Genomic DNA, 11,209 nt, shown 5'->3' with positions numbered 1-11,209 from the left:
CCCCACTGCATCACAAAACCAGCCCAGCTCATCCCCTCACCCCACTGCATCCCAAAATCAGCCCAGCCTGTCTCCGCTTCACTAACCTGTTCTTCCTCTCACCTATCCCTTCCTCCCACCTCAAGCCGCACCTCCATTTCCTACCCACCACCTCATCCCACCTCCTTGAACTGTCCGTCTTCCCTGGACTGACCTATCCCCTCCCTACCTCCCCACCTATACGCTCCTCTCCACCTATCTTCTTTTCTCCCCATCTTCGGTCCGCCTCCCCCTCTCTCCCTATTTATTCCAGTTCCCTCTCCCCATCCCCCTCTCTGATGAAGGGTCTAGGCCTGAAACGTCAGCTTTTGTGCTCCTGAAATGCTGCTTGGCCTGCTGTGTTCATCCAGCTTCACACTTTGTTATCTTGGATTCTCCAGCATCTGCAGTTCCCATTATCACCAGAACCATGAACCACTCAGGTTATCCAGAGACTGTTTTTCTGACATATCTAATGTTAAAATTATATAACTGGGACTTTGATTTCTGCCGTCACTGATCTGTACCACGTGCTCACATGACATTGATCAGCATTGGCTCAAGGTCTAGTCATGCAATAACTCTCAATTTCTTATCCTTGTTTTTAAATTCCTCTTGATTTCAACCCTCTATCTCTCTAATCACCTTCAAACCTGCAACCATTTGAGATATCTGCTGTCCTCCAATTCTAGGATCTTGTGCATCCCAGATTTTAACCGCTGCTCCATTGGTAGCTATGCCTTTCACCAACTAGGTCCTAAACTCTGGAATTCCTTCCTCCCAGACCCTTGACCTATTTCTTCTTTTGGCTACCTTCGAGAGAATAGAGGGATATGCCAAAGGATTTTCAATTTAGAAAGGTGTGATGTGTTGGTGCAGATTTGTTAAGCTGAAGGGTCTGTTCGCTGTGCTGTACTGTTCTTTATTCTTTGTTATTTATTCTTTCCTAATATCTCTCAGATTAATTATAGCAATTTATACAATCCCATGTTTTCTCAACATTCAGACTGAAAGAAAGAATTTATATTAGTTCATTGTACCCACATAAAATCATGACATCCCAAAACCATTCTATTTTCTCAGTGTCAAATGATGTTGACTTGATGTTCTCAAGTGATGAGAACAGAATTAAAACAGCTGATGATGCATATTAGTATTCCTGTGAAGGATTTGGGTGTTATGCCAAGTTAGAGGCACTATACAAATGCAAGTTATTATTGGGTTTCTAAAATGACTTTTGTTTCCGTTGACAGAATTATTAATAAGGAGCCCAATTTTGTGAAGCTGCAGTTCCAGTACTACATCACTCAGATGGTCATTATTGATTAGTGTGGACTGATGAGCTGTTTGATCATAGGGAGCATCAGAGCCAACTCCTGTCTTCATCTGACTTCCCAAAGAATCGGAATCAAAGCTGTATTCCCACTCTCTATCTAGCTCAGAGTAACAGAGACCAGTGGTACCACTATTCTAGCTGAGAACAGCTAACAACATGTAGTAGAGATTGAAACTGGCCCATGTGCCTTTATTGGTGTGGCTCAGTCGCCCGGCCATTGGGCCCTTGAGCAAACGTAGTAATCAGTTAGATAAAGATCTGAAGTAGTCAGGGTTTAGAGTTTCAGGTAACACTTTTAGCCCAGGATTGTGCATGCTAGAAAGAAAATAGAGGATATAAATAACAGTCACATTGTCAGGAAATCCAAAACAATTTATGATCAATGAAACAATTCTGAAACTGATGGAATTTAATAACGCTGCTATATCACAGACGATATCACAAAATACATGAAATATTCATTTTTGATGTGGAGAACGAAACTTTGTTGTCATGGATACAAAACGGCAGTTCATTTCCTACAACAAGAAACTGGGCTGCGGAATATGCACACAGTATTACTCTATGTGGGGCCTCATTGTTTGCAGAGTTTGATAAGAGGTGTGGTTGCCATGGTACCATTCTGTACACAAAAAAGAGTGCAATGACATGACTGGCTATAGAATGAAATCATCGTATTTGCCTGTGGCTTTATAATTCATCACCCTCCTAATTAATTCTAAAAATAATTGGTAAAAGTTTGCCAGAAAAGTTCAGGGTGGGTCAAATAATTGTGGTGCATGAAAAGCCCAATGCCACTGTTTACCATAAAGGCTGATTGTCAAGAACAGTAGGCGAGACCTGAGTCACAGGGTCATGGAGAAGTACAGCATGGAAACAGACTCTTTGGTCCAAGTCCTCCATGCTGACCAGATATCCTAAATTAATCTAATCCCATCTGCCAGCATTTGGCCCATATCCCTCTAAACTCTTCCTATTCATATATCCATCCAGATGCCTTTTAAATGTAGTAATTGTACCAATTTTCACCACTTACTCTGGCAGTTCATTCCATATGCGAACCACGCTCTGTTGAAAAAGTTGGCACTTAGGCCCGTTTTTTAATCTTTCCCCTCAACTTAAATCTACACCCTGACAGTTTGTACCAATTACGCCTGGAAGTTGGAGAGTGAACTAGGCCCCACCGTTGAGGAGGCTTGCAAGGGGCAGTGTTGGCTCTGCCTCCAAATCACATGTTTCCAGGTTCAAGTCCCGTTCTGGGGTTTGAACACAAAAGTCAAGTCTGAGACTCCATTGCTTTCTCAGATGGCTGTAAGTGGTCAATGGCACAATTTCATAGAAGAACAGGGGAATTAACCCTGGTGGCCTCTTTAATACTTATTCCTCAGTCAACATCACTAAAAGTTACACTGCTGTTTGTGTCAGTTTGCAATTGTGAATTAAATGTTGCATATCCTGTACTATAATAGTGGCTAGGTTTTGTACTTCATTGGCTGTAAAACAATGTGAGTCATGCAGAGTTCATGAAGTCACTCTATCAATGCAATTCTTTACACCTCCAACAATATACATTTATAAGGTACCTTCAACATGGTCAAACCTCCTAAGGTGCTCCATAAGAGAATTAGCAGACAGAATTTGCTATAACCCACCACAAAAAAAGATGTTTGGACAGGGGACCAAAACGTTTATTGAAAGAGACAGATTGTAAGGAATATGTTAGAAGGAATGTGAAACAGAGAGGTCTAGAGAGGAAGGAAGTTCCAGGTCTTAGAGCCTGGACAACTGAAAGCACAGCCATCTGTCAAGTGTTGAAGAATATCAGGGATACACAAGAGGCCAGATGTGGAAGAGTACAGAGTTCTCAGACAGTTCTCAAGATGAAGGCGGATACAGAGCTTGTACATGGATATAATCACAAGGATAGGAATTTCTAATCTTATGGTATTGCTGGATTGAGAACTAATGTAAGTCAGTAAATGCATTGGAAATGACAGAATGAGATTTGGTTAGGAATACAATAGGGACAGCAAAGTTTTGGAAGAACTGAAGTTTACAGATGATGCAAGATTAGACACCCAATAGGGCATTGGAATTTTGGTTACAAAAAAGCATAGAGCCATAGAGGTTTACAGCATGGAAACAGGCCGTTCAGCCCAACTTGCCCATGCCGCCAGTTTACACAATTTAAACTAGCCCCTTTCTTGCGTAAAGGTTGTGTAAAGTAGCACCTCATATTCCTCCTCGGGAGCCTACAACCCAATGGCCTAAATGTGGATTTTACCAATTTCAAAATCTCCCCACCCCAGCCACATCCCATGACCAACCCTCCCTCATCCCCACCTCCTTGACCTGACACAACCTGTCCATCTTCTCTCCCACCTATCCGCTGCTCCCACCTCACTGACCAATCCCCACCACTGCCTACCTGCACTCACCTATCACCATCCCACCGAACTTCCCCAGCCCCAACCCTCCCCTCTCGATTTATTTTGGAGCTCCCTTCCCCCCTACCCATTTCTGAAGAAGGGTCCCAACCCGAAACATCAACTTTCCTGCTCCTCTGATGCTGCGTGGTCTGCTGTGTTCCTCCAGCTCCACACTGTGTTTATCTCTGACTCCAGCATCGGCAATTCTTACTATCTCTAATATAGGGCAACACTACTTTATTGTCAGAAGTGTTTGAATATTTTTAAAGCTAAAAAAATCTTGGTTGATATATATTCCACACTTGTATATTGCATTAAAGCTCCCGTGTCGCGGAATATATAGGGCAGATTTCTGAGTATTTCTCAGTTTGAAAATGTGGGAGTTCCTCACTGAGTATTTGCTTTAACAGAATTCAGAAAAGTTAAAAAAAATGTTTATTTTAATCAAGTTCCCCCTCTTGACTGCAATTCAAGTTGGTGTTTGAGCTTTTATGCACCAATCGGTTATGGGTGGAGCTAAATTCAACATGGAAAATGTGATCTTGCAGTAATTAATGCCAAAAATTGGACTATTGACAAAACCAATTAACCTGCTAGAAACTAGTGGTAAATAGCATTGGGAACAATTCTACTCACCTAACGTTATTATCCACGCAGTAATAACTTACCACAGTGTTTTAAATGGTCATATTTTGTAATTTTAATTTCTGAAGGTGTTCATTCATTTCAAAGATCTCTGGTGGAATTTTAGGTCCAATGCCATCCCTTTCACATTGCCCTTCGATTTCTTATCTTTTTCTACATTTCCACGTTTTCAATTTTTTTTATTTAACAACTAGCCTTCAGACTGTGTATTAGGCATGACCATCCATCATTGTGGTGAGAGGGAACAGTACATTTTGGCCCGTTACTGTACTACAATTTCTTCCCCTCACTATTATTGGCCTGCATCTATATGCTCCCTATTGTGGGTCATATGTATAAATCACAGCCTTCTGATCACTGGCCTGTTAGTACAGTGACTGATCTGGTTGGTTAAAGGCACACTCAACTGTGAAACAGCATGACCCAGGAGTTGAAGTTTAAAACATCATTCCAGTGAAACGACATCCATTCTGAAAGGGGAAAACATAAAAGAGCTGGTGTTAGCAGGTGTCACCTTTTGATTCCTATATGCCTCCTCTGTCTGGGATGGACACCGTTAATAAAAGGTTTTCAGAAAATTTGATTTTGCTTTCGTTTTAGTTCGAAGTGAGAAGTAATTACTGAAGACACATGAAATGTGGAGCCGAGACTAGTTGAAGTTAAATATAGCAGATTTGGCAACAGTGAAGAGATCCTTGCTGTTACTTCAAGACAAATGATAGAAGAAAATATGAGTATGAACACGAGGTGTCCAACATTTGTTCTCTCCCACATTCCGGAGACAGCCTCTCGTGATAAACAAAATCCTGAACTGGGATGTCGACCAGTGAACCTCTGGGATGGGCTGTCTGTAGCTCACCTTGATCTCAGGAGAGCGTCTCTCACTGATTCCAGAAGCAATTTAGTGTCATTGGTCCGGGGAGTCTTGCAGAAGGAGGAGGAGGATTCAGCGAATGACGCAGATGACCCTGAAATGAAGCCGACCAAGATCACTGGGGCTATTCCTTACATGAGCCGGTCAATGGCTGTCTTCTGCCTAGTACTGAACATCATGCTCCCAGGCACAGGTAGACTTGTTTAAATAGAAATCCAAAATTGTTATTTATAAGAAAAGTGCTTTGCAAGACTATATATAAAGTATTTCGTTGTCAAATTTCCCCACTTGTTTCCCTGGAATGTGTGGACTCCTTGGTGGAGACCAAGTCTATATGTTCTCAATAACTCACACAGATGTCCATTTAAGTTTGAACAACTGCAAGCAAACTATGGCAAGCTTTTCCTCTGCAGGGTGCATCGTGATGTCCACACACTTGGCCATTTTCAGCATGTCCAGTGAAAGCAGGAATAGTTCATTGTTTCTCTCCCTAATCCAAGCAGTTAGGTGAACTATAGTGAGCTAACCCCACCAGTTGAGATTGGTTAGATCAGTGATACTTGGTTTGTGAGAGGGAAAAGAGAGTCAAATTATGTAATATTCAAGGCAATGCCCCCAATTTACTGTGCATTGTGTCATGTGCTTATAAAGAAATTATAAGCACGTTATAAATTTAAAATTATAAATTTAAAGCTTTGATCAAATCATATATATTAGTCAAGCACGAAAACCCATAAAATCATTGCAATTATATAGAAGCTTTCTCACCTCTTGATGCCATAAAGTACTTTGTGGTCAATGAATTACTCTTCACTACTGTAAAAATTGCTGTAATAAATTTGTGCACTATAAGATGCCACAAAGATTATTATGCTGATAATTAGGAAATGTTTTAATGATATTGATTGAGGGATAAATATTAACCAAGTTACTGAAGAAAAGCCCCCAGATCTTTGTCAAATAATGCCACTTGAGAGGAAAAAATGCTTATGTCTTTATTTGAACACAGCACCTTCAATAATGCAGTGCTCCATCCATTTGTACTGGAAGCACAAGCCTAGAGTTTGTGTTCAAGACACTGGAGTAGGATTTGCACAATCAACTTTCTAAATCGGAGGAGAAAGTCCTACAAACTGAGCCACAACTGAAACTTTCAGATATATCAAATTATGCGTGATTGAATTGTGGCTGGGTATTGTGAAAGAGTGAAGGGATATCATCTACAGAACAATATCTTTTAAAAGTAGCATGTTCAGAGTTGGGTGGTTTTGAGTTTCTGCCCAATTGTGATCTGAAAGCTAGGTCTCCTGGAAACAGGGGTGTGGGAAGGGGCCAGGTAGGTTGAAATCTTGCAGGGAAAGTCACACAAATATTTTAGTTGCTGCTGTTGAACTGACATCTCTCTTTTTTGTAATGGAGTCCAAGGTCCAGTGTGTTTCACGTGAGTGGTTTAATAATGTTGATGCTGAGCTGAGCTGAAAAACCTGGCCCATTCATAGCAGGCACCCAGACATCACCCGCAATGAAGCATTTGTTTTTCACGCAGTGAAGTATTTTTGAAGTGTAGTCACAGTTGTAATGTGGGAAGATGGCTGTTAATCCCCATAAACTGTAATAGGAGAATGATAAGAAAGTTGTGGTACTGACTGAGACATAAAATCACCCAGTGCACAGAACCAAGCCCTCTTTCTCTTCTTCAAACTAATACTTTGGGATCTTTAATGCTGAGCTGAAAAGATGGTTCCTCTGCCCCAAAGCCTCGATAATACACTCTAATCTTTAGTAGAGCTTAATCCATGATATTCAAATTCAGAGACAACAGTGCTAGCCATTGAACAGAACTGACATCTAAAAACATTATCTTGATGAGTTAATTCTCCAGAGCTATTTTCAGCCGGTGAATACATTGAGCTTCTAAAGTGATGAATGCAATATTCAGGAGGATTGTTGGAAATGCTGGTCTGTACGAAGACTGGCATGAGAAATATCCTTTTAGCTAATGAGAAATAATAGATTTGTGCAATGTAATCCAGCAACTCACAGACAAAAAGTGGGCAAATTTAAAATATATCTGAAAAGATTATCATTACCAGGCAAACTAAAGGGTTACTGAACCATACTCTAATAATAGCTACTGAGCATTGGCAAGCTATGTCATGATGATACAGAACCTACTCCTGCTGCAGACAATGGGGGTCAATGTTGCAGAGGATCTCCAGGAAGCTAAGAGCCACCAAACTTCACCCTTTGCCTTGGAGGCCTTCAAGAGGATCTTCGAGTCCAGGGTCTGCACCGTGGAGAAGGATAAGAAGTGCTTGCACTTCTTCTTCCAGAAGGTGCACAAGGAGAGCTCTATGCTCAGCAGCCTGAAGGAAGGTGATGACTCAATAATGTCATCTCAGTCTGACATCCTGAGGATCAGTCTGTACAACACAAACCCCACAGGCAGCATGGCCTCCTGTCCTCTATTACAGAAGTCTCAGACAACAGCACTGAAGAGAGACTGGGCCAGTGGTTATCTCTGTCTGAGCTGACCAAGATCCTCAAGTCCTTAGAAAAGAATGAAACTCCCGGAAGCAGCAGCTTACCGGCCAATTTTTATTTGGCTCTGTGGGAATTGATTGGTCAGGACCTGCTGGAGGTGTACGGCAGTATGCTGGCAGGGATCATGAGTGAATCCATGAGGAAAGGCATTATCACCCTCATTTACAAGTGGAAGGGGCACAGGGAGGAAATTAGAAATTGGCGGCCAATATCATTGCTGATTGCAGACTACAATATCCTGTCTAATGTCATCACTAATGTCACCCTGTTTGGGTGTTGTACAGAGCCTTTTGCAGAGTCCTTCAGGAAGGATACAAGCCTGAGAGGGATGACTATTCCAGGCAGTGGAGGTCAGCAGGTTAAAGCCTCCCTGTACATGGATGATGTTGCCATTTTCTGCTCAGATCTGCTGTCGGTATGCAGTCTCATGAGAATCTGCGACCAGTTCGAACTGACCTCGGGATCCAAGGTAAATCGAGGCAAGAGCAAGGCCATGTTCTTTACGGACTGGGCTGACCGATTTTTCATTCTCTTCACTGTCAAGACAGAATTCCTGAAGGAGCTGGGAACATGGTTCAGAGGGACTGGAGCTTGCGCAAAATCTTGGAAGGAGCACATCGCCAAAGTGAAGCAGAAACTGGTCCTTTTGGATCAGCAGGCAGATGGGATTAATTTAGAGTGGCATCATGGCCATCACAGACATGGACGGCTGAAAGGCCTGTTTCTGTGCTGTACTGTTCTACCACTCCCTCTCCATTGCAGGTAAAATCCTGGTCATCAGGTGTGAGGCACTCTCTCTGTTGTTGTACATAGTGCAGATCTGGCACATCCCCCAAAGCTGCTCCTTCAGTCAACTGAGCTATTTTCTGTTTCATCCGGAAGCCATAGATATATTGGGTCTGCAGGGACTCCATGTGCAAAACTCTGGATGAGAGGGGTAGGAATGTATCCAAAGTTGCCCTCGTCTTGATGGCCGCCTTTCTGTGTGGTTGTATCAAGCTGTGTATAGACCCTCAGTATGCAAACACCAAGTGTCACTTCGTACTGAGGTTCTACCTATCCCCAGTGTTGCGAAGGATGGAACTGACCTCGCTGCCGCTGAATACTCCAAGTAGTTGGGCTGTTCTGTATCACCTATCCTTCGTCATGAAATTTGCAAAGAAAAGCTACCTTGACTACACCTCTGCTCACCCACCCCCCTGCAAGATTGTGATCCCTTACTCCCCATTCCTCCACTGCATCTGCTCCCAAGATGGAGCATTCCACTCCCAGATATCCCAGACGTCCTCCTGCTTCAAGGACCACAACTTACCCCCTCCATTGATTCATAATGCCCTCAATGACATCTCTTGCATTTCCTGCACTTTTACCCTCAACACCTCTAATCCCGACAAAAATAAAGACAGAATCCCCCTCGTCCTCCCACCAGTCTTTGCATCAAATGTATCATCCTCTGGCATTTCTGCCACCTCCAATCCGACCCCACAACCAAAGAGATCTTTCTCTCCCCACCCCTATCTGCCTTTCATGGTGACCGCTCACTCTGCAACTCTCTTGTTCGATCTACACTAACCCCATGCCCCCAGCACCTTTCCCTGCCACCACAGGAAGTGCTCTACCTGCCCCTACACCTCCCCTCTTACCTCTGTCCAAGGCCTTGGATAATATTTCCAACCCAGCAGGGATTCACCTGTATATCCTCCAACCTGAACTATTGTATCTGTTACCCACAATGTGGCCTCCTCTACATCAGTGAGACAAAATGGAGACTCGGGGGTCAGTTCATGGAGCATCTACATTCTGTATGTGATAATTGACAACACCTTCCAGTCGTTAACAATTTTAACTCCTCCTCCCACTCCCTGAGTGACATGTCCAACCTGGGCCTGTTCCAGTGTCACAATGATGCCACATGCAAACTGGAGCAAGATCACCTCAAATTCCACCTCTGGAGCTTACAGCCCAGTGGCCTCAAAGTAGAATTCACCATTCTCAAAATCTCCCCATCTTCCGGCCTCATCCCATGTCCAAACCACGCCCCCATCATCCCCACCTCCTTGACCTGACACTACCTGTCCATTTCCTTGTCCACCTATTTGTCCCACCCTTCCCACTAACCAATCCCCACTACCCACTACCTGCACACCTATCACCATCCCACCTACCTTCCCCCAGCCCCACACCTCCCAATTTATATCGGAGCTCCCTTCCCCATCTCCAATCCTGATGAAGGGTGCAAACACGAAATGTCAACTTTTGTGCTCCTCTGATGTTGCCTAACCTGTTGTGTTCCTCCAGCTCCACATTGTATTGACTCTGACCCCAGCCCCTGCAGTTCTTGCTATCGCCAAATACGTTTGACCACAAATCCTTCAGGAAGTGGTCAGCAAGTAGCGTCCTCAAGACCCCCATGGAAACGGAGAGTGTGGATCCTGTTGAACAGTACCCTGAGCAAACTGTCAAAGCCATTTGGCAGAATGCTTCATCACCAGGACTTTCTAGCCAGCACCGGGACATGGCTGGTGGTGAGAAAGGCATTACCTGTGAAATCCTGTATGTACGCCTGGTCAGTCTGCACAATCTCATGCTGCCCTCGAAGTAGCTGCAGGGGGATAGAGGCTGTCACACATCTCCTTCAGAAATATCCCTTTGCAAAGGAAATCTGGAGAAAAATGCAATGGTTTTTGTTGAGGTTTGACCCAAGCAGCTCTGTGACACAGGACTCTGTGCCCCATGATCTGTTCCCTGGGGTGCACACTGCAACAAACATCAACTGTGCCTGGAGGACTATCAACTTAGTAAAAGATGCTCTTTGGTCTGCCCGAAACTTGTTGGTCTACCAGAGCAAGGAGTTGACCTTGACCGATTGTTGCAGACTGGCACATTCCAAGGTGCAGGACTACATACTGAGGGATACACTAAAGCTTGGGGCAGCTGCCATCAAGGCACAGTGGGGATAGACCGCTGTCTGAAGATTTCCTGCTGAAAGTAAATGAGGGTCTGTTCAGTTATCAAACCTTCCTAGAGCCTCAAATACATGTAAATATTAGTTTTGTGTAAGAGAGGTCTTTGGTTGTTTTGGGATAGAGTCAAAGTTCAATGTTTTGTTTGTTTACTTGAAATGCAACTGTGCAGAACTGAACTGCTTTTGTGTCAATGTATATATACAAACTTTTTATGAATAAAGTATATTTTTGAAATAAAAAAGCAGTCATAGCACTGAGAATTAATGGATCGATGAAGTACTGCTCTTCCAGTTAGCAATATTCCTGCATGGTGGCAAGCAGTGACCAGACCATGACATACAGCAGCAAACAGTAACAGAGAGCCTGAACAAAAAAAAAATGCAGAGCAGAAAGCAGC

General features: G+C 43.3%; 1 protein-coding gene across 2 annotated transcripts; it reads left to right on the top strand.

Annotated features, from left to right (window-relative positions):
* Window positions 1-2,226: 2,226 nt before the first annotated feature.
* On the top strand, window positions 2,227-10,929 carry LOC125455003 (uncharacterized). Of its 2 annotated transcripts, none has more exons than XM_048536461.2 (2): window positions 2,227-5,495; window positions 10,145-10,929. In XM_048536461.2, the coding sequence occupies exons 1-2, from the start codon at window positions 5,144-5,146 to the stop codon at window positions 10,804-10,806; spliced, it is 1,014 nt and encodes a 337-aa protein (XP_048392418.1). In that variant the 5' UTR covers window positions 2,227-5,143; the 3' UTR covers window positions 10,807-10,929. The 2 variants fall into 2 exon arrangements, with proteins under 2 accessions (XP_048392418.1, XP_048392419.1); XM_048536462.2 differs by lacking the exon at window positions 2,227-5,495 and adding an exon at window positions 5,721-8,608.
* The last annotated feature ends 280 nt before the right edge of the window (window positions 10,930-11,209 follow it).

Source organism: Stegostoma tigrinum, chromosome 9, assembly GCF_030684315.1.
Source record: "Stegostoma tigrinum isolate sSteTig4 chromosome 9, sSteTig4.hap1, whole genome shotgun sequence".
In the NCBI taxonomy this organism is placed as follows: domain Eukaryota; kingdom Metazoa; phylum Chordata; class Chondrichthyes; order Orectolobiformes; family Stegostomatidae; genus Stegostoma; species Stegostoma tigrinum.
Note: the sequence above shows the minus strand (reverse complement) of the source record. Positions and strands in the feature narration are given on the sequence as shown.

What these genes read in the sequence shown, in the direction of transcription:
- LOC125455003 (XM_048536461.2), top strand. Translation starts at nt 5,144, where the DNA reads ATGATAGAAGAAAATATGAGTATGAACACGAGGTGTCCAACATTTGTT. An exon ending in CATCATGCTCCCAGGCACAG is followed by an intron (nt 5,496 to 10,144) that starts GTAGACTTGTTT and finishes GTGTTCCTCCAG; the next exon opens with CTCCACATTGTATTGACTCT.